At 49.0% G+C, this 23,394-nt stretch overlaps 2 protein-coding genes and 1 long non-coding RNA gene across 3 annotated transcripts in view; 1 reads left to right on the forward strand and 2 right to left on the reverse strand.

Moving 5' to 3' along the window:
- Nucleotides 1–3,971: 3,971 nt before the first annotated feature.
- The window catches only part of LOC132004991 (uncharacterized), a 31,855-nt gene continuing 12,432 nt past the window's right edge, over nucleotides 3,972–23,394 (reverse strand). The window contains exons 3-5 of the long non-coding RNA XR_009400693.1: nucleotides 8,871–8,926; nucleotides 5,475–5,546; nucleotides 3,972–4,443 (exon numbers count right to left, since the gene is read on the reverse strand). This is a non-coding gene — a long non-coding RNA (uncharacterized LOC132004991). The remainder of the gene's footprint in view (nucleotides 4,444–5,474; nucleotides 5,547–8,870; nucleotides 8,927–23,394) is intronic.
- On the reverse strand, nucleotides 12,910–15,563 carry LOC132005788 (major allergen I polypeptide chain 2-like). Its single transcript, XM_059383325.1, has 4 exons — nucleotides 15,497–15,563; nucleotides 14,642–14,817; nucleotides 13,194–13,254; nucleotides 12,910–13,019 (listed from the first exon to the last, which is right to left on the reverse strand). Exons 1-4 carry the CDS (start codon nucleotides 15,561–15,563, stop codon nucleotides 12,910–12,912), a joined length of 414 nt encoding a protein of 137 aa, XP_059239308.1.
- Nucleotides 19,089–20,551, forward strand: LOC132005855 (major allergen I polypeptide chain 1-like). Its single transcript, XM_059383361.1, has 3 exons — nucleotides 19,089–19,149; nucleotides 19,289–19,476; nucleotides 20,462–20,551. Exons 1-3 carry the CDS (start codon nucleotides 19,089–19,091, stop codon nucleotides 20,489–20,491), a joined length of 279 nt encoding a protein of 92 aa, XP_059239344.1. The 3' UTR covers nucleotides 20,492–20,551.

Genomic DNA, 23,394 nt, shown 5'->3' on the forward strand with positions numbered 1-23,394 from the left:
AATTTCTAGGGGCGCCTGGGTGGCTCAGTGGGTTAAGCCGCTGCCTTCGGCTCAGGTCGTGATCTCAGGGTCCTGGGATGGAGTCCCGCATCGGGCTCTCTGCTCAGCAGGGAGCCTGCTTCCTCCTCTCTCTCTCTCTCTCTCTGTCTGCCTCTCTGCCTACTTGTGATCTCTCTCTGTCAAATAAATAAATGAAATCTTTAAAAATAATAATAATTTCTAATATCAGAAAGTGGTTCATGGAAGAGAAAAGCATGAACACCCACAAAGGATTCTTGGACTATTTCAGAAGACTGCTTTCCCATGGTTTAATTAAAACAGGGAAGAAAAACACACAGATCGCCCCTTCCACTAGCAGGTCTGATTCACTCCAGTGATTGAAAGAAGAGCAGGAGGGAGACCTGGGTGGCTCAGTTGGTTAAGCAGCTGCCTTCGGCTCAGGTCATGATCTCAGCGTCCTGGGATCGAGTCCCACATCGGGCTCCTTGCTCCGCAGGGAGCCTGCTTCTCTCTCTGCCTCTGCTGCCACTCTCTCTGCCTGTGTGCTCGCCTGCTCGTGCTCTCTCTCTCCCTTTCTCTCTCTCTCTCTGGCAAATAAATAAATAAAATCTTTAAAAAAAAAAAAAAGAAAGAAAGAAAGAAGAGCAGGAAATAAAAGAGGAATGGATGTTCCGACGACCCGCCATTTCCACCATCTAACTTTTGAAACGTCACCCACACGCAAGGAAGGAAGCACAAACCAGCGTCTTGCGCTGGCAGTGCGGAGAGGTCTGAACCAGACTGACAGGGACAGACGAAGATGTGCGTGTTGGGTGAGGCTGGTGGCTCAGAAGAAGGTGCTCTGGCCGCTTGCCACCTGTGCCTCACCCGTCCTCAGCCAGGAACCTGCTCATGGCCCTGACCTGTCACAACTGTCACCTGGGGGACACACAGCCACCCCTGGGGCCAGCCCTGCTCACAGCCTCCTGCAGAATGCACTCCGCTCTCCTCCGGGACTCCTGCCAGCTCTCCCCAGACCTGGAGCTCCCCTGTCTGCTGCAAAGCTCCAGGATTCGCCCCTTCCAAAATTACACTGGCCCAGGGCTTTCACGAGCGGCAGAAGGCTCCCTCCTGAATGGTGATCGCCTCCTTTCCTCTTCTGTCGTCTTTCTCCGCACTCACCTTCCCTCCTGGGCAAACTGAGAGGAGGCGGCGCATCAATGGAGCGTGAACGCGCTCTGAGATCTGAACCTTTCACAGCAGCTCTCCGAGGACTCCTCGTGCAACCACAAACTAGCGCAGCCCACCCCGGGGTGTTTGAAAACTATCATCTACAGAACAGGAGAGCGGAAAACGCTCCGTTTCTACCTAGCTCTTCATGAAGCACAACATGGTCTTTTCTTTCCTTCGTGGACTTCAAATCCGGTTTGTTTCCACGCAGTGTTCATTCCTTTGCTTCAGGGGGAAGATTTCGTGATTCCTCACCTGCAGACAACAGCCGGGGCTCATCGCAAGCGCCCTCCCCCCAGCCACCACCCAGTTACCCCTTCCCCTCGTGCCCCTGCCTCCAGCAACCCCCCATTTGTGCTCTAAAGTTGAGTCTGCCTCCGCATGTGCCTGTCCTCCTCCGCTATGGTCATCTGTGTTCTTTCTGAAAGTCCAGCGGAGGGAAGTCAGTGGGTTTTGTCTTTCCTTACAGATTTTGCTTAGTTTAACCCACTCTAGGTCCATCTGCATCCTTGCGGACAGAGGTTTTGTTCTTTGGGAATCTGGGTCCTGTTCTATTGTGTATCTGTCTCCCACATCTTCTTTCTCCGTTCACCAGTGAACAGACACTGGGACTCCCTCCACAGTTTCACTGTTGTTATTCATGCTGCTACAAACACCACGGTGCTTGGACCCCCACTGAATGTGCATTTTTGTGTCCTCTGGGTAAACACCTAGGAGTGCGATTGCTGGATCCTAGGGTTGTTCAATTGGTAGCTTTTGGAGGAACCACCACACTTGGTTCCAGAGCGGCTGCAGCAGCCCACACTCCCGCCAACAGTGCAGGAGGGTTCCGCTTTATGCACATTTCCTGCCAGCAATTCCCTAAGGAGGGAGTGGAAAAACCTGTGGGGTAACCTGACTCATGCAGCAACAAGCAAGCAGTTCCAGAAATTCACCCCAGGGTTCCTGAGGCCAAGCCTCTTGAAGCCACAGGCATGTTTCTATCCAGGAAAATTCCCAAACACTCTCCTTCTGACTTCACCACCCCTGAAACTACAGAGAAAATACGGCACGTCCAGATATCTAGATGATCCACTGAGGGAAACTCGAAAGTCAAGCTTAACTTTTAAATCATAAAATGTTCCTTGGAATTATTTTGAATGTCCCCTCTGCCCTCATTGTAACTCTCTGGACGAAAAGACTGATCAGTTAGGAAACATTTGTCTCTGACAAATGACAAGACACCATCCAAGTCTCTATCTGACTGCAAACAGCCACCTAACTCTAGATGCCGGCCACACCACCACAGCCTCGGCCCAATGGAGTAAACATTGTTAGATGAAGAACAAATTATATGTTAAAAACACGCACAGGGTAAATCTCATCTTCTCTTTCTAATCAAAGTGATTGCCTAGGAAAGAGATGTTCCAAGTACCTTTGTAAGCCAGAAATGAAGCAGAGAAAATGGGATCCCCTGCCATGCGCCCCCTGCAGGGCAACTAAGAAACTTGGGCACCCACTCTAGACTGCTGACAGCTGCTTGGTCTGACTTTGTGGCTTCACTAGAGACAAGAGAAAAGCCCACAATGTTTGGGGTTAAAGAAGTTTTACCTCCCGTGCTGACACGGATGTGACATTGCGCCCAACGTACCTGCTGCTTTCTCTGAAGGCTGATATCCTGGGACAAGCTGCATGACTGACTCAGAGGCTGATTTCAAAACTGGGGCTCGTGGAGCCAGAGTGGGGAAGTATTGTCAGGTGGGGATAAAAAGGCACCTTTGACCTAAGGCCTGCACACCTGCTCCAGCTCCTGGGAGAAGGGGAGACACATGCTGGTTTCTTAAGTACTAACTGGCTTCATTCTAAAGCCGACTAGTGCCATTGTCCTCTTTGGAGAAGCGAAGTTACTCTTCCAAATGAACACCTGAACTCATGTGTTCCTCATGCAACTAGAGTGGGGATTTGGTTTCTTCCAGCTTCCAGGCCCCCACGTGGAGGACGCTCCTGCAGGATCCTGACATCCCCGAGGACACGGGGCAGGACTCTGAAATTGGGGGCTTGTTAGCACTGCGCCTGTGCCTGGGAGGGACAGGAACCAGGAAGACCCTTGTGCATGACCCTGACAGCCCATTACCACCAACCCCGGGACAGGATGCAAAATGCTGAAGCTGGGGAACTACTCTGGTGCTTGTTTGTGACACAGCTGTGCGGGAGCGGGAGGCGGCAGGGGACACCCAGCTGAGCTCAAGGTGCTGCCCAAGGTCCATTACCTGCACTGTGCCCGGGGACAGGGGCACCCCACTGAAGTTGGGGACTGTGTGCTGTCTTTACATGCACTCTTCCTGGGGAACACGGGAAACTGAAATGTCCGCAGCCCATCCCACAAGGGCTTGGGTGAGCGGGCGCCCTGGAGCTCCCAGGTCTGGGGGATACGGCCAGTTGACGGACATGGGGCAGCAGAGGGGGGAAAGGGGAAAAAGAAAACCCATCTCAGTGCCCACGATGAACTCGCTTCATGCGCCCTTCGCGGATACTACACCCAGGAACCCCACTTGGGCGCACAGCCCGAACTTACCGACTCAGGATCTCTGCCCAGCGTCTCTCCCAGAGCCGCATCACCTGCCCCACCTCTGCATCCCGGGGCAGCTCCGGGTCCGCCCACAGAGGACGTAGCTCCACCCCCCCCCCCCCCCACGTGCTGAATCCCTCGGGGAGGGTGGTGCCCTGAGCCCATTGGATGCTGCACCTGCCTGTACTGGGCGACCCGCCCTTACACCCGCACCTCCCTGCTTTTGCAGGTACTCCCAGAGGCCACGGCGGCGCCTCCTCGCTGGAACATTTGGCTCGGCGGGACAGGCTTGGACCGGTTGTGGGCAGGGCCCCTCTCCCCCAGACGACCGGCTCCTTCCGGGGACCCGTCTGGCTGCAGACCACCCGCAGAACCCTGCCCCTTCTCTTCCTGCACCAGCCCTACCTCCGGTGCTCTTCCTGGCTCCTGGCAAGGTCCGCTGCTCTCAGACCTTCTCAGACTTGGGCTTTAGGAAATGCAATGGTTTCCCACAGTTCCAAGGCAATTTTAAGATCCAAAAAGTAGTGCTCTAAGGGGGAAGAGCTTCACCTTCTGGTCTCACCCTTGGAGTGGAGAGTGCTTCTCAGACCTTCGAGCATCCTTCTAGGATTCCTGCTGGAACATATATACATAGGCTGGATCTCCAAGGAAGCTCCAGGATGAATCAGAACAACCGCCCTTCTGTGCTGTTGGAGGTGTGAACCGGGAACATTGATTTTTCACTTAACAAGAAAACATAGTTATTGTTGACACTAAAGGAACAAACTCTTTTAAACATTTTAGAGAGAAAGGAAGAGAGTTTTATTCAAACCCACATCAAGACAGCCTGGGGGACTTGGTGGGTTACGCCTCTGCCTTCAGCTTAGGTCATGATCTCAGAGTCCTGGGCTCTCTGCTCAGCAGGGAGCCTGCTTCCTCCTCTCCCTCTCTCTCTCTCTCTCTCTCTCTGCCTGCCTCTCTTCCTACTTGTGATCTCTCTCTGTGAAATAAATAAAATCTTAAAAAAAAAAAAAAAAAGGACAGCTGCCTGGGAGACCTAGTCTTCACAAGGAAGGGAGTGCTCCGGGAGAGGAACATTTGGGGCAGGTTTCTATATTCGTTGCGTTTTGTTTTACATACAGAGTTACACATCATCATGAGGAAGAACATTCCAGAAAGTTACAGACTTTTTCTTATGTCTTCAGTATGCACAAGTCAGTATGACTTTAATCTTATGGGAGCAGGAGAGGTTCTTTTGTTTTTCTTATCTTTGTTTGCAATGACATTTTTTGGTTCTCTTTTTCTTCTTGAAGCAGATGTACAACATGTGCTTGGGCCCTATGTTAAAGGACAGCTACCCTGGGAGCCCAGGATCCAGGCTCATGGCTGGTAAAAGATAAAAATTTCCATTATCGTTCTAATTACTACTAAAGGAAGGAACTTGAGACAAAAACACCTTTAACAATATAATAACAATAATAGAGGGTTTCCTGGGTGGCTCAGTGGGTTAGTGGGTTAAGCCTCTGCCTTTGGCTCAGGTCATGATCTCAGGGTCCTGGAATCGAGTCCTGTGTCAGGCTCTCTGCTCAGCAGGGAGCCTGCTTCCCCCTCTCTCTCTGCCTGCCTCTCTGCCTACTTGTGATCTCTTTCTGTCAAGTAAATAAATAAAATCTTAAAAGTGTAAAAATTTAAAAAAAAATACTACCAAGAAATCAAAATGATGCATACAGAAAATTACCTGTTCTGTGGTCAAGGAGGTAACAGAGGTGTTCAAAGAAGCTGGGCTCCTCCCTTTCTCCTGCCCAAATCTCTGAAACACACAGATAATTTAAATTCAGAATTTTAGAACCTCCTGACATCTTAGAGATGTCCGGCACCATTCCCTTGGACTACAGAATAAAATAGAGTATAAAATACTCTATTAATAAAATACTACAGAATAAAATAGAGTAGCTCATTGTCACAACACTAATTTAAACACGAAGCCCCCCTAAAGCTTGGATACACTGTCTTAGATCTTTTCCTGCAGATTTTGACTAATGTAAGTCATAGTCATACCATATAAACACTATGACGGTTGGGAAGTAAGTAATCGTGGGTAAGGGAATAGTTTAGCCATGTTTACAAGCATTGTCTCACTTTGTAGATGAGACTGAGCTGAGTGTTTTTAAATACTATTTCAGACCTGTCTTACAGCACACTGAACATACCAGAGCCTGAATCAATTTTTAAAAGATAGTTATTTTAGTAACTTTAATATCAGAAAAATAATGTCTCTATTCCTAGGGATCTTTGCATATCTTACTCAGAGGTCCTCCACTCCTAATGATCATGAGGGCAGAGGTGAAAAGGCTGGCTGAATTCATTCCACTTGACCACACAACAAGAAAATCTGAGACTTGAGATGTTTCCAGATGGAGAAGACCAGAGATAAGAGGGAAATAGTATCATGTATAGAAAATAGGGATTTGGAGTCAGCTTGGGGATCCCACTTAGTTTTCTGACACTCAAATCCTCTGTGACTCGAATCATCTCTGAGCCCCTGTCTAACCATCTAGAAAATGTGACATAATATCTGCATCATAGTTTGGACCTGCTCTCAGGAGTAGGTGCCAGGAAGCTATGATTACTATGGGATCTACTTCTTTTCCAGAACAAAGAACACATGCTGAATCTATATTTCTAATAGACTCACAAGATTATTTTTAAACCTTAAGGAAGGTCAGGAAGCTGCTATTGTGTCATATTTCACTCAGAAATCATGCTGTTGGACTGGTGAGGACAATACAATAGCACCGTCATCACTAGGAGTGGGGAGCTTCCATTTCAAACCATGTTGTCCCTCTTAGCTCAGGGCCACCAAAAAGGGCCGTGGCAGCTGGGGGAGACCACAGGCCAAGGCTGCCAGGTGGAGCTTTTCCTCTATGGTCAGGAACAAGACAAGAATATCCACCATCACCATTGTTATTTAACATAGTACTGGAGTCCTAGCTTCAGCACCGTACAACAAAAAGAAATTAAAGGAATCTGAATCAGCAAGCAGTCAAATTTTCACTATTCACAGATGACAAGATACTCTGTATAGAAAACCCAAAAGACTGCACCAAAAAATTAGTAGAACTGATACATGAATTCAGTAAAGTTGCCAGACACAAAATAAACGTACGGAATCTGTTGCTTCCCTGTACACCAATAATGAAGCAGCAAAAGGAGAAATCAAAGAATCAATCCCATTTACAACTGCACTAAAAACCAAAGATACTTGGGAATAAACCTAACCAAAGAGGCAAAGCATCTGTACTCAGAAAGCTACAGAACACTCATGAAAGAAGCTGAGGAAGACACCAAGAAATGGGAAAATGTTCCATGCTCATGGATGGAAGAACAAATATTCTGAAAATGTCTATGCTACCTAGAGCAATCTACACATTCAATGCAATGCCTGTCAAAATACCATCAACTCTTTTCACAGAGCTGGAACAAATAATCCTAAAATTTGTGTGGAACTAGAAAAGACCCAAAATAGCTAGAGGAATGTTGAAAAAGAAAACCAAGGTTGGTGGCATTCCAGACTTCAAGCTCCATTACAAAGCTGTAATAATCAGGGTCGCCTGGTAGGCTCAGTGGGTTAAAGTATCTGCCTTTTTTTTTTTTGCCTTTTTTCTTTTTAAGATTTTATTCATTTATTTGACAGACATAGATCACAAGTAGGCAGAGAGGCAGGCAGAGAGAGTGAGAGGGAAGCAGGCTCCCTGCTGAACAGAGAGGCTTTAACCCACTGAACCACCCAGGCACCCCAAGCCTCTGCCTTCGGCTCAGGTCATGATCCCAGGGTCCTGGGATAGAGCCCCGATTCGGGCTCTCTGCTCAGCAGGGAGCCTGCTTCCCTTCCTCTCTCTGCCTGCCTCACATGTGAACTGTCAAATAAATAAACAAAATCTTAAAAAAAAAAAAAAAGCTGTAATCATCAAAACAGCATGATACTGGGAATCTTTGGTGGCTCAGTCAGTTAAGCTGCTGCCTTCGGCTTAGGTCACGATCCCAGGGTCCTGGGATAGAGTCCCACATTGGGCTCCTTGCTCTGTGGGGAGGCTGCTTCTCTCTCTGCCTCTGCCTGCTTGTGCGTGTGCTCTCTCTCTCTCTCTCTCTGACAAATAAATAAATAAATAAATAAAATCTTTTAAAGAATGTGTTTAAAAAAAAAAAAACACACAGTATGGGGACGCCTGGGTGGCTCTGTGGGTTAAGCCGCTGCCTTCAGCTCAGGTCATGATCTCAGGGTCCAGGGATTGAGCCCCGCATCAGGCTCTCTGCTCAGTGGAGAGCCTGCTTTCCCCTCTTTCTCTCTCTGCCTGCCTCTCTGCCTACCTGTGACCTGTCAAATAAATAAATAAAATCTTAAAAAAAAAAAAAAAAGGACAGTATGGTACTGGCACAGAAACAGACACATATATCAATGGAACAGAATAGAGAGCCCAGAAATAGACCCTCAGCTCTATAGTCAACTAATCTTCAACAAAGCAGGAAAGAATGTCCAATGGGAAAAAAGACAATCTCTTCAACAAACGGTGTTGGGGAAAACTAGACAGCCACATGCAGAAGTATAAAACCAGACTGCTTTCTTGCACCATTATAGGTCATACATCAAGACCTAAACTTGAGACAGGAATCCATCAAAATCCTAGAAGAGGACACAAGCAGCAACATCTGTGACCTCAGCCGCAGCAACTTCTTGCTAGACATGTCTCCAAAGGCAAAAATGAACTACTGGGACTTTATCAAGATAAAAAGCTTTTGCCCTGCAAAGGAGATAGTCAACAAAACCAAAAGACAACACATGAAATGGGAGAAGATATTTGCAAATGTCTTATCAGATAAAGGGCTAGTATCCAAAATCTGTTAAGAACTTATCAAATTCAACACCCAAAGAACAAATAATTCAATCAAGAAATGGGCAGAAGACATGAACAGACATTTTTTTTCAAAGAAGATATACAGAAATCCAACAGATATATGAAAAAATGCTCAACATCACTCGGCATCAGGAAAATACAAATCAAAACCACAATGAGATGCCACCGAAATTAATAAGTCAGATGTTGGCTAGGATTCAGAAAAAGGGAAGCATACTTACACTGTTGGTGGGAATGCAAGCTGGTGCAGCCACTCTGGAAAACCATATGGAGGTTCCTTAAAAAGATAAAAATAGAGCTGCCCTATGATGCAGCAATTGCACTACTGGGTATTTATCCCGAAGTCACAAATGCAGTGATCCAAGGGGGCCCCTGCACCCCAGTGTTTATAGCAGCAATGTCCACAATAGCCAAACTATGGAAAGAGTCCAGATGTCCATCAATAGATGAAAGGATAAAGAAGATGTGGTATACACACACACACACACACACACACACACACACACACACACATATATATATATACATGAATACTATGCAGCCATCAAAAAATGAAAGCTTAAAAAAAATGAAAGCTTGCCATTTGCAACGACGTGGATGGAACTAGAGGGTATTATGCTAAGCAACATAAGTCAACCAGAGAAAGACAATTATCATACGATCTTACTCATATGTGGAATTTAAGGAACAAAACAGGATCATAGGGTAAGAGAGAAAAAAAATAAGACAAAATCAGAGAGGGAGACAAACCATAAGAGACTCTTAATCACAGGAAACAAACTGAGGGTTGCTGGAGGGGTTGGGGGATGGGTACCTGGGTGATGAACATTAAGGAGGACATGCGATGCAATGAGCACTAATGAATCACTGACCTCTCCCTCTGAAACCAATAATACATTACATGTTAAGTAACTAAATTTAAATGTTTTTAAAAAATGAAAAAATAATAAAAATTAAAAAGCCGCTTAGAAAAAGAAGAATTCATAAAATTTCAGGATACTGAGTGAATACATAGAAAACAAATATGTTTCTATACACTTACAACAAAACAACCAAAAAATAAAGAAAACAGTCCCATTTACAACAACATCAAAAATAATGAAAAAGTTAGAAATAAATCTAACCGAGGAGGTGAAAGATCTGTATGCTGAAAACTGTAAGACTTTGATGAAAGAAACTGAAGAAGACAGGAACAAACGGAAAGATAGCCCATGTTCATAGACTGAAAGAATTAATACTGTTAAAATATTTATATGACACAAAGCCATCTCCAGATTCAATGCAATTCCTGCCAAAATTTCACTGGCATTTTCACAGAAATAGGAAAAAACAATTCTGAAATTTGAAGTCACAAAAGACCCAAAGAGTCATAGAAATCCTGAGAATGAAGAATAAAATCAGGGGCATCATCCTTTTTTTTAATCTCAAACTATGCTTAAAACTACTGTAATCAAAATGGTATTGCACTAGCATGAAAACAGACACAGAGACAACAGACCAGAACTGAAAGGCCAGAAATAAATCCTTATATATATGACCAACTAATATTTGACAAGGAAGCCAAGAATATACCTTGGGGAAAACATAGTCTTTTCAATAAATGGTGCTAAAAAAAATTGGATATCCACAATGTAAAAGAATGAAATTGAACCCCTGTCTTACACCACTCACCATTTGAACCATTTATATTTAAAGTGATTTCTGATGGGATTGAGTTTAAATCTATAGCTTTGCTGTTTATTTCCCATTTGTCCCATCCATTTTTTATTTCTTTATTCCTTTTTCTGCCTAATTTTGAATTATTTTTACAATTCAGGTTTTTGTCCCATATTCATTTAATTTTTAATGATTTTTAAAGTGGTTTTATTTAGGGTCACCTGGGTGGCTCAGTCAGTTAAGTGTCTGACTCTTGATTTTGGCTCTGGTCATGATCTCAGTATCATGAGACAGAGGCCTGAGTGGAGCATGGAACCTACTTAAGATTCTCTCTCTCCCTCTCCCTCTGTCCTTCCCCCATATGATGTGCACACCCTTTCTCTTTCTCAAAAATAAATTAAAATGAAAAAATAAAAATGATAAAGTGGTTTTATTTATAGTATACATCTTTAACTTATCATAATCAACATTCATGAAATATTATATCCCTTCATATAGAAGATCTAAAAATACCATAAGAACAGTGGGCATCTATTTCTTCTCCCCTGACATTTGTGCTCTGTATGATACATTCTATTTCTACATGTGTTATCCATCCTAATATTAATTATTATTCTATTCTTTTATTTTAAAGAGTCAATTCTATTCTAAGTAGAATTTTAACGTAAAAAAACTATTATAGAAGTATTATACTCTGTGTGTATATATAATATATAACAACATATTATATATAATTATATATATTATAAATATACATAAATAAACATATCTTTGGGAAAGTCTTCTTTACTCCGAGGTTATAGAAATATTCTTCTATAATTTTCCTAAGACTTTTCTAAGACTTTTAGAATTTATGAGAGAGAGAAAGAGAGAGCATAAGCAAGGGGAAGGGCAGAGGGAGAGTGGAAGCAGATTCCCCATGAGCAGGAAGCCTCACACGGGACTCAATCCCAGAACGCTGTGATCGTGACCTGAGCCGAAGGGAGACACTTAACCAACTAAGCCACCCAGGCTCCCCTTTTCTAAGACTTTGATGGTATTTTTCTGTCTCACTCTTTATATTTTTTTAAAGATTTTATTTATTTATTTGACAGAGAGATATCACAAACAGATGGAGAGGCAGGCAGAGAGAGATAGAGAGAGAGAGAGAGAGGGAAGCAGGCTCCCTGCTGAGCAGAGAGCCTGATACGGGACTCGATCCCAGGACCCTGAAATCATGACCTGAGCCGAAGGCAGTGGCTTAACCCACTGAGCCACCCAGGTGCCCTGTCTCACCCTTTAAATATGTAAGTTTTTAAATTATCTAAAGTTTATTTTGAAGCAAGTTATAAGAGATCCAACAGTTCTATTTCCCCAAATATTCAATCAATTGATCCAACACCATTTCATTTATGAAATAATCCTGATTTCTTCATTTATTTGCAAGTGATAAAAACCCATGATTATGTCTGGCCTTCCTTTGAGAGTCCATTTATCTGCCCATGATGTGTATGTTTTAGTATTCCATAGGGCTTGCTACCCCCAATTACTCTACTTTTTTAAAATTTTATTCAGCTATTCTTGTTTATTTTTCCAAATAAAAATGACATCTAAATAAACCATTTAACTGTAGTTTTTGAGCTCGGTTTTTCTTATTCAACATAATTCCCTCGAGATTCTTCCAAAACGTTGCACACACCAATAGTCTGTGCTCTGTATGATACATTCTATTTGTTGCTTTGTTGCTGACTAGTATTCAGTGTGTGAGTGTGACACACTTTATCTATTCCCCACTTGAAGGACACTTAGGTTGTCCTTGTTTTGATAAACTGAAATCTGAACAAAGCTACTATCAACATTTCAGTTTTTTATGTAAACATAAAGTTTATTTTTCTTGAGTGTACACTTGGAGAGAAGTTTCCAGATCATATGGCAAATGTAAGGTCAATTTTATAAGAATAAAGTACTCTTTGGTTTGCCTCCCTCTCTGATAAGGTAGGTAAAGCATTACAGATCTTATGTCAATGATACCTCAGTAAAAAACAATTTTTAAAAAATACTTTTTTCTTCAAAAAAAAAATCCTCTTGGTATTTTCATTAAGATTATAATAAACGGGGGTGCCTGGGTTGCTCAGTGGGTTAAGCCTCTGCCTTCGGCTCAGGTCATGATCTCGGGGTCCTGGGATTGAGCCCCGCATCGGGCTCTCTGCTCAGCAGGGAGCCTGCTTCCCCTCCTCACTCTGCCTGCCTCTCTGCCTACTTGTATCTCTCTCTCTCTGTCAAATAAATAAATAAAATCTTTTAAGAAAGAAAGAAGGAAAGGCTGGGCTTCTCAGGAGACATCCACCTAAGAAACATAAAAGGGCGGCTGCCCCTCAGAGACAGAGAGGCTTGCAATAAGCCTCCTCAGGTTATGACGCTAGAGTCCACCCTCTAGTGACCAGGGTGACATTTAAGGAGCTAAACGCTCTGCAACTGGGCAAGCACCAGACCCAGCCAAAGGCTACGTGGGCAACATTCTGACCCATCCAGAGTGGTCAATCCTGGGGTTACATATGTGTCATTTAGTCTGAACACAGAATCCCCTTTACAGATGAGAGACTCGCCCGAGAAAGACGAATCCACTCACACCCACTCCTGATTCGGCCCAAATCTAGTCCCCACGCTCTTGATGACCACGTGTGTCACCCGCCTTGGCCATGTCCCGGGACCCCCTGCCAGGCCTCGCACGCTCTCTGCAGAGCACACAGACACAGGGCACGCCGAGCTAAGCTGCAGTTACTTTATTACAGCGAGCCTGAGAGAGACTGACAGAGGTGAGGACCGGTGTCGGGATTCCAGCTTCATGTGTGAAGAACAGAGCCCAGACTGGGCATCCGGGCAAAGATTCATCTCCCCAAAGAGGCCACGGCATCCTTCAGTGGGGCCAAGGCCTTCCGAAAAGCACTGGTTGCTGGTGGTGATGGTAGTCTGGGAGAGAGTAAGACGAGGGTGTACAGAAGACCTGAGCACCAGGCAGAGTGATCCGTCCTCCCGGGATCACCCCACGGCCCATCCTCTGGGTGAGCCCGTCCTCAGCTCCAGCCCCAGCAAGAGCATCCGGCCCCCAGACGGATGGCTGGAAAGGGAGCTGCTATCTGTCAGAACGGGGTAAAGAGGACTCCCTGGTGGCCCATACACAGATGTCAGAAGGGAGTCTGAACCCCCAGTGAGGGAGGCCAGAGGTTCAGGAGGTTGTGATGGAGGCTGGGCCTGAGCGAGGAGCAAGGGGGCTGAGGCTGGGTCGAGGCCTCCTGCCCCTGCCTGGCATGTGGCAGGTGTGGGGCGGTGGGGGGTAGGGGGTGTGGATGCCGAGGCGGTGAGCGGTCTCCTGGGCCCTGTGCGCTTCTGTGAACCCAGCACATTCTGCTTCTTCACAAACCTCGCCTTTGGCAGAATCGGCACTTGGGGAAAGACCGAGGGAGACACAGACTGATCCAAATCTATCTAACGCAACCAGAACAATGATGGAGAAAGACCGCTCCTCAGGGCTGCGCTGACCAGCCCGGGGGAGCGGCTGCCTCAGGGGCCCAGGCCTGAAACAACGAGCGCCCCCTCCCCGCTTCAGGCCCCAAGATGAGGCAGATGGAAGCGGGACTCGGAGCCAAAGAACAGCCATCGAGGAGAGCAGTGAAATGGGCCGAAAACCAGAAGCCTCCCAAGCCAGGGAGCCCCTTCCTAAGAAGAGAGTCCAAGGGCAGGTGGTTGGGTTTCAACATTCTGGGAACAGAGCTGAGCGCGCTCCCACAGCTGCGGGAGCGGAAGGAAGGACCCTTGCCTTCCTGCCTGGGGTGGCTCAGACCTTGAGCATCTGCCTGGGGCTCAGGTCATGATCCCAGGGTCCTGGGTTCGAGCCCCACATCGGGCTCTCTGCTCAGCGGGGAGCCTGCTTCTCCCTCTCCTACTCCCCCTGCTTGTGTTCCCTCTCTGGCAGTGTCTCTCTCTGTCAAATAAAGAAAGAAAATCTTCAAAAAATCAAATCAAATGAAATCAAATCCTACTCCTGCAGTGCTGGCTCCTGTAAAGTAGGGGGAAAAAAATCATGTGTCAACACACTTTCTGTGTTGCACGGATATCAGTGCCTGATTTTCCAGCTGTGTGTAAATTGGCATGAAAGGGACACATGTGGTAGAAGAGCCTGGTGTGCAGGCGGCGGGCAGCTGCGTGTTCTGTGTGCCGTAGGGCAGAGTTTTCAAGCATCATAGCTCTTATCCATCCTGTGGCCCCTGACTGTGCCTTTTGTCTGTCTGTGCGATGTTACAATACACTGCCTGCGTGTCTTGGGGCGGAGGGGGAGGGGAGGGGAAAGGTAAATTACCATGACAATCAGATCTAAGCCCTTGGCCTCAAGTCCCTTCTCATTGTAGCAGTCCTGGATTTTTTCTAAGGCTTCTTTTTCTGGTTCAGTAGCACCTACTACATCAAGGTTGAGGTCCAGCGGAAACCTCTCTCCAATGGCCAGGGCACCAAAGGTAGAATAAAAAATGGGGCAAGAGGGGCGCCTGGGTGGCTCAGTGGGTTAAGCCGCTGCCTTCGGCTCAGGTCATGATCTCAGGGTCCTGGGATCGAGTCCCGCATCGGGCTCTCTGCTCAGCAGGGAGCCTGCTTCCCTCTCTCTCTCTCTCTCTGCCTGCCTCTCCATCTACTGTCAAATAAATAAATAAATAAATAAATCTTTAAAAAAAAAAAAAAAAGAAAAAACTCTTTAAAAAAAAAAAAAAAAATGGGGCAAGATTTCACTGAAGACACAAACAGAAAACACCTCAATGAAAGCATCACCAGGGTAGGAAGCTCCTGTTTCCCCACTCCCAGGACTGCTCACATCCCAGATGGAGAAACCAAGACACTCTCAGCAGAAGGGAACAGCGTGAGGGGCCCTGACTGCTGCCTCGAGACGTACCAGCCTGCCTGCTTCTGACCTTCCGTAAGCCCCACTACCCCCAACGAACTATCCCCTACTTTGTGCACAACTACGGACCCCTCCATCTCCAAACCTCTCCCTCCACTCTGTGACTGGAAACCTCAGGGGGGCTTATGCAGGACTCCTGGGCAATGACCTCCCAGCTGCCCCGTAACTTTGTCCCTAGAAGCTACTTGGAGATCACCATGGGGGATGAAGGAGTGAGATAGAGTGGGACAAGGGGCAGGGAAGCTATCTGTCCCTCCTTCCAACTCTCACCCATCTCGATGCCCAGCTCCTGGGTCACCAGCAAGGCCAGCATAAGCAGTGTCCCCTTCATAGTGTCAGCCACCAGAATGTTCTGCTCAGGGCAGTGTTTCTGTGGCTTTATAAACTACTAGCTCCCTGAGCCTCGCCCAGACCCCTCCTAGGTGCTCCAAGGGCCTATGAGCAGGACCTGGCACGTGTGGCTCCCTCAGCCCTTGGGCTGAAAGCCTCCTGGAGAGGATGTGGTTTTTTCCTTTGCCAAAGACCAACTAGAGCTGGCATTTCCAAGTGACTCCATCCTGAGCCAACTGCTCTGTTGTCCCAGCCCCAGCATTGACCCCTGTGGCCTGTGACTCATTCCACCAACCTATCCTAGCTTCGAGTGCATTATACTCCCAATCACATGAGATGTCAAGGACAAGTCTATGCCACTACAGGTTGACAAAAGATCGGCCAGCCTTTCCTGTGCCTACGTTGAAGTCCTGCAGATCCCTATGGGGTGCTGAGCCCAACTAGACCCTCTTGACCACCTTCAGTGCTGCAGGCTCTGGACCGAGCCCCAGGGATGCATGGGCACCATTCTTGGGCCCTGAAGTACACCCTACCAGGGAAGTCTCAGGACTCCTGGCCATTGCAGGGCTCCTCAAGGACTGATAACACTCCTAACGTAAGATCATGTCTCCTGTTCCCTTCTTGCCCTTAAAGAAGCAAATTCCTGGGCACCTTCTGGACTTCCAGTGGGTCCAGCTTTGGCCCTGTCTCATCCCCTTCATAGGTGAACCTGGTCCCAAGAGGAGCTTGGGCTTAACAGCCCATCCAGAAACACTGGTGAGTAGTTGCAGAGTTGTACAGCTTCTCACCCATGCCCACCACGGGCTGGAGCTCTACAGACCAGAGGGCGAGGCCAACCAGAGGGGGCACACCATTGGCTTAAACTCCCTCAAGAGTTAAATTCAACCTTCTACTCTAGCAAAGTGGTTTATTGGCACAAACAAGGTGAGACAGTCCATGAAAATTCTGGAAGGAAAGCTCCCCAGGGGCCAAATCTGGAACAATTTAAGCAACCATAGAAATTACATAGTATTAGATGATAACCCAAAGTATAAAATTGTATCTGTGAGTCCATACTGATTAAATAAATGATTTAATAAACAAGTAAATGGAGAAGACACAGATACTCCTCACAGAAGCATTCCAAATAACACACTTAGATACTCTCTCTTCAGGAACCAGAGCTCATTGCCCTGTCTTCCTTTTGAGTAGGCTAGACTTAGTAACTCACTTCTAGAGAGTAGGGAAAGAAGGAAACCATGCAGAAACCTAGCAAACCCAACATGAATCAAACGATCAAGGCCAATACAACCAGTGGTGAGACATACTGATGTCACATATGCCACATGTGATGGCACTTCCCCTCTTTGGTGTCTCCTTCAAAACCCAAGGTCTGAACCCCAATCCAAATTAGAAGAAACAGAGCAGCCAAGTCAGTTTGGTGGACATTCTCTAACACCTGGCCAGTCTTCAAGACCATCATGGCCACAAAAAACAAGGGAAGACTGAGAAATTGTCACAGATCAGGAGAGAGTGGAGAGACATGACAATCAATGCTGTGTTTAGGATGTGGGTTGGATTCTAGAACACAGAGAGGACATTAATGGACAAATTGGTGGAATCTCAAATAAAGTTTGGAGTTTAGTCAGTAGTGGTACACCAATGTCAGCTTCTTGGTTTTGACAAATCTTCGCAGCTTTTCTGTAAGTCTAGAATTACTCTGGATAAAAATGAATTAAAAAAAAAAAACCACTTGCATTAGTAAAGGATTGCATATACTGCAAGACCTTGTCCAGAAAGTTCCCCCAACCTCAGCAAATGTCCCCGCCTCTGGAGAGATCTCAGATGGTTTTGTGGCACCCAGTGGGGTTGGACGGACATCAGCATCCTGTGTTACTCCAGCACCCCAGACTCTGGCTTCATCACCTCCCAGAGCTGGGGAGAACTTGAAGGAAGAGCCTAGTGAAAGGTATCAGACCCTGCCCAGGTGTCCCCACCACACTGAAATTCGGTCCCGCAAGCATGTCCACTCGGGGGCCTATGGTGCTCACCTTCCCAGGCCAACAGGTGCCCAGGAACCTGAGAGACATCTGCAATGGCCTGAGTCTCTCGTGAGATGCCCTCACAGGCATGGCCTCTGGGCATCAGGACTGGAACGGTTCCACGGCAGCCACCTGACAGGGGGAGCTCGGGACTCAACACCCTCTTCGCCAAGAGCAGTTACCGGATGTGAATCCTGTTTGGCATAAGGCTCTGACTGGGGTCAAAAAGCGCGTGCCCTCCCTTGAGCTCTGGGCTCCAGTAACCTCTTCTGACCCGATGACTCAGAGTAAAGAAAGGCCAGGCAGGCACTGCCAAAGCGAGCCCAAGCAAAACCGTTCTTGGTGGTCGGCTCCGCAGAAGTAGGGGATGCCTTGCGTTCCTCTAGCGAACATTCTTGAAACACCTGCTATGTGTCCGTGTCCGGGGGACGCAGCACCACACACAGCCGAGCCCCCCCTTTCCCGGAGCTCGTTATACATCTGAGAGAAAGTGAAAGACAATGGATGAGTGCCAGGGACAGCCAGGGAGGGAGATGAAGTCGGGGAGGGCAGCGGGGCGGGGCCAGGCTCCAAGGGGTCAACCCCGTGGCAAAGTCTCGCTGATATGGTGACATTTGAAGAGACTTGAGCCATCAGGCCACGTATCATGTTCTTGGAGGAAGAGCCTTGCAGGCAGCGGGGGCAGCTCGAGCCAAGGCTCTGCTGCAGGGGTACAATCTGGAACACCAAGCAGCCGGCCCCGGGCCCGGTCCAGAAGCAGCAGGGCGACCAGGGAGTGGGGACAGAACGGCAGGGAAAGGCCCCAGGCCTACAAGGCACACAGGGACTGTAGGCCGGAGAAGGAGCCTGGCTTTTCCTCGCTTGCACCTCTGGAGACAGAGCGGTGTGGACCGTGTAGAGAAGCTCAAGAGAAAAGGCTGGTAGGGGAAATGCTGTTTCTGAGGCAGACTGAGGCACCCCCAGAGAAACCAGGTGACAGGGCTTGGTCAGCATGGAGGGGAGGATTCGGGGCTCCAGATACAGACCCCAAGGACTGCCACTGAGCAGGTCAAGGACAGAGACGGTGCTGCAGGCAGGGGCTTCCTCGCTGTGAGACCATTAGCTAAGCACTGGGCTTCCTGAAGAATCCCTCAGCTCTGACCAAACTGTCTCTAAGGTCACAAGTAATGAGAGGCTGACATCGGCCATCATTCGGGAGGCCTGATGTGGGAGACTTTTGCCCCTTTCCCCAGTCAACCTAGGAAACTGCAGTTCTGAAACCTCTGGTGTCAGCTGACACTTGGACTGAGCCCTCGGATGGGGAAGAGAGGTCAAGTTTGTGTCCTTTGTTGACTCAGGGACTTAGAGTGTCGCCTACACATATACCTCCTCCCTCCGTGGTCCCCGGGCAAGTCCAGGCTGCAACCAGGAGAGGCCTGGCAGGGCCTCCTGGGAGAGGACGGCCCTGCTCCTCTGTGGGCATAAAAGGGCTCCAGGCGGGGCAGGGAGCAGCCGCCACCCACACCATGAAGCCGGCCGGTGCTCTCCTGCTTCTCTGCGCTGCCTTGCTCCTGATCTCAGGCGGAGGTGGGCGCCTAGGGCCGCAGGTTCTCCAGGGGTTCTGATACCTTCCCAGGGCAGTTCTGAGCCTGTCGGGGGGAGGAAAGGAGGAATGTGTCCCGGGGAAGGTCCTTCAACAGAGCGTCAGCTTATCTTTGTGTTCCAGATTGTAAAATTTGCTCATCTGTGAAGCACGATGTCACCCTGTTCATCAAGGGCACCCCTGACGAGTATGTCCAGCAGGTGGCCCAGTACCAAAACGAGACTATAATTTTGGAAAATGCCAGAAGCCTGAAGGAGTGCGTGGATGCGAAATTCACAGAAGATGACAGGACAAATGCTATCAATGTGCTGGTGGGTCCAGCTCTATGTGTCCATCTCCCTGGCAGACCTGGGGGTCTGCTCGGGGTGGGGTGGGGGGCCACCCATTTTTCTTCTCCACCATCGCCCTTCCCTGGGGATCCAGAAAGAGAAAAGCTTCATGGATGGGGAAGCAGAGAGGGTGGTGTAGGAAAGACTCAGCCCAGCCCTAGGGCTTTCTGGCCGGCACTGGCTGCTCAAGTGCTGCCCGGCCACCGGTCTGGGAGCTGGCAGGCCCTCCTGTGTCCTTGGCATTGCCTGGCCTCAGTGTCAGGCCCTCAGTGCTGGCCTCCCTGACTCCAGCCTCTCCAGCGCGTGAGCCTGGATCTTTACAAACTGTTAGCACGGGGTCCTTCCTGTCTCCCAACATGGGTTCCTTTACTTAAACTCCTCAAGTTCCCTATTCCTTCCCCCCTAAAACCTTCATTTGTCCTCATTCCCGGGGTCCTAGAGTGCCATTCCATGCCTCACATGCCAGGAGAGCAGAGGGCAGGGGAGAGGAGGGGAGGGGAGGGGGAGAAGGAAGGGGAGAAGGCAGCTTCCAAAAGCCCCCTCCGGCCCTTCCCAGGCCTGAGAGGCCCCGAGTGGAAAATCACAGTGAGTCCTCTCTTGGCTCTCCCAAGAGGGGGAACAGGCTGCTGCTTCAAGCCGCGAGGGTCCGGGAGCAGAAGGACGAAGCAGAGCCGGAGACCCCCAGGGGCCCCGTAGGTGCACCTGAGCCTGCCAGGACCTTCTCAGCAGCCTCTTTCCACCCCATCCCACCACCGTGATGCCTCTGCGTCACTCTGCTCCACTGGAGGAAGCTTCTAGGCACACCTGGGGTTCTCTTGTGGTGCAGGAGGTGGGGGGAATCCACCTTTGCCTGCCCCCATCGAAGCTGTCCTCCAAACAAAGCCACAGTCTGGTCCCTGGGGAGTGTCCCGTGCGCCCTCCAGTTCCCCTTGAGGCCTCACCAGGTTTCCTGCCTTTCTCTCTGCAGAATAAAATATACTCCAGTCCTTTGTGTTAACGGAGCCATCTCTGCCAGGAGCCCCACGGATGTCCCTTAACTGATCACCGACTCAGTAATCTTGGCAGCCTGCCCCGTCCAGGGGTCTGATTAGAGGATTCCCAGCAATAAAAGCCTTGCAATTTACGGCAGCATTTGCTCCTTGGGCTGGGCTTTGGGGACGGAGGGCTGTCACCTTGGGGACCTCCAGGGCGCCTTCCAGCTGCGGCTAGGTTGGAATGCTGCCCACGTTCTTCCCCCACGGAATGCCACAGGTGGGGACGCAGGTGACAGTAACCAGGAGAGCCAGAGTGTCTGAGCACTTCTGTGCCCCAAGACGCACGGGTGGCACAGGCCGCCTTGCTCCGAGTGACCCCAGCTCCTGGCCTACGGCCCGCCACTCTGACCCCCGGGGGGGGCTGCTTCTGAGATGGAAAACTGTCCCTGTGCTCGCAAGCAGAGCCTAGGGGACACCAGCAGGTTGCAGGTTGCGGGGCACAGACTCTTCCCGTCACCCTCGCACAGGTGACTCAGGCTGCGTATCCCGCCCTTCCGCCATTCTACACATTTCAAAGCTCTTGGGCTTTCCTCAGGAGAGCTGGTCTCTGAGGGAGAGGAGCTGGAGGGGTCTTCCAGCGTCAGGGACAGAGACTCACCGTGGCCGCAGTGAGGGCAGGAAGTGATGGCGCCCCCTCCACAGGTGAGACGATGAGTGATGGGCACTTTGCTGTCACTGAGACACCATCAGTCTCTCAACTGTCACACACAGAACCCCCTGGGCATGGCTGCCCCACGAGCCATGTCGATGCTGCCCATGTGCCCTGCCTTCTCCCAGCCTGGGGAACCTTCCCTAATCTGGGGCCAAGGTCAAAACTCAAGTGCAGGGGCACCTGGGCGGTTCAGTGGGTGAAGCCTCTGCCTTCAGCTCAGGCCATTGTGTCAGGGTCCTGGGATGAGTCCCACCTCTGGCTCCCCGCTCAGCGGGGAGTCTGCTTCTCCCCCTGCCCCTCCACCCACTTGTGCGTGCGCGTGTGCACTCTCTCTCCCTCATAAAATAGATAAAATCTTTTAAAAAGTCAAGTTCAGGTGCCCTTCGAAATCCTGTTCTGTCTGACATCCAAACCTCAGTGGCTTAAAGGGTAAATGTCAGAAACTTGAGGTTCTCAATCTCTGACTCTCACGCGACCTTGACTCTGAGATCATAAAAGCCCCACTTTCGTGGAGTCTGACCGAAATTCACCTGAAGCTGAGGCAGATTACCTGCTCCTGGAGACCTCTTCCCTCCGCAAGCCCCCGCACCCTCCCTCCCTCACCGGTCACTGGCCGTCCCCACCCCAGGAGGTGCTGACCCACCCCAGGCCCGCTCTGAGAGCCTGAAGGAGTTTATGCCCACAGGGCGACCCTCAAACAACGCCAACCCCAGCCTCCTTGACATCTGGGGGGGTCAGCGCTGGGGTGAACCCTGCCCCCTCTGATAAGGTGCCCGGTGGTCTCGAGTCCCAGCTGCCCACGCTGGTGGCTTTTCTCACCTTCCTGTTCGACTTCCCTGAGCTCCTCCCTAAGATCACCTCCCAGATAAACCGCCGGCCCCCAAGTCCTTGCGTCAGGGTCTCCTTGGGTGGCAACACAAGCTGACACACAGCAGCCTACACCCAGCTTCCTGATGGAGAAGGAAAGGCAACCAAGTAGAAGAGTGGAAGACGTTTGGGGAAGGCGGCAAGAGGAAAACACTGGAAAAGCCTAAGGAGCGTCTTCCTTACCGAGGCCGTGAGGGGCCAGGCCAGACTACCGTCTTTCAAGAGAGACACAGAAGGCACAAGAACAAATCAGAAGGCTAACTAACCCGTTGTGGTCGAGGTGCCCAGGAAAAAAATAAAGCAAGGCCCGAGATTACCGGGGAAGGCCCAGACTAAGAGAGATCCTGAAAGGAAGCTCAGAGGAAGAAGGCAAAAGGGGCTGCAGGCGGGTCATTAAAGTCCAGGGAGACACTTGCACGACGGTCCGGTGCAGGACACGACTGTCCGGTGCGGGACACGGTATGCGCACTGCACCAGCACAGGCTCACAAAACCCAGCACCTCTCAGTAAATGCCATGAAGTGGAAAAAAAAAAAAAAAAAAACCACAGTGAAAAATACATTTCTGGTTCTCTTTCCCTTCTCAAAATCCCATGAAAAAGATAGTAAAAGAATTTAAAAGTATAAGCCCAGGTGGACAAAAGGCACAGTAGAGGACATACCACCAGGCAGTTGAACGTAGCCTGTTTTTCAGAGAATCAGGCACCCAGGGGCTCCGTCGGTTAAGCGTCTGACTTTTGATTTTGGCACAGGTCGTGACCTTCAGGTCATGAGATCGAGCCCCATGTCAGGCTCCCGGTGGGGCATGGAGCCTGCTTAGATTCTCTCTCTCCCTCTGCCCCTCTCCACCCCCACATGTTTTCTCTCTCTCTCTCAAAAAAAAAAATTTTTTTTTAATTAAAAATAATATGTTTTCAGAGAACAGAAAGCAGAAAAAGATATGCTAACTCCAGGCAGAGAAAGCCACATCTACTAAGTAAGGGAAAAGCCAGTTTTTCCTACAGAATTCCAAAGAGGTTTGGGCTTCCGAGGCACTGGACAGAGCAGTGGGTAAGAGTAAATAAAGCTGCAAAACCAGAAGGAGGCAGGGGGTGGAAAATTTCTATGTGGAATCACTGAAATCTGTAATCTCACGCCCCCATCCGTTTCAGGCACAGAACACCTGCATCGAGGTATACAGTGTCCAAGAAGGAAGCTGGAGAGACAGTATGACGTCATGATTAATACATCATGGTTAAGAACTTCACCCATTCAGGGCACCTGGGTGGCTCAGTGGGTTAAGCCGCTGCCTTCGGCTCAGGTCATGATCTCAGGGTCCTGGGATTGAGTCCCACATCGGGCTCTCTGCT

This window comes from Mustela nigripes, chromosome 17 (genome assembly GCF_022355385.1).
Source record: "Mustela nigripes isolate SB6536 chromosome 17, MUSNIG.SB6536, whole genome shotgun sequence".
Classification (NCBI taxonomy): Eukaryota; Metazoa; Chordata; class Mammalia; order Carnivora; family Mustelidae; genus Mustela; species Mustela nigripes.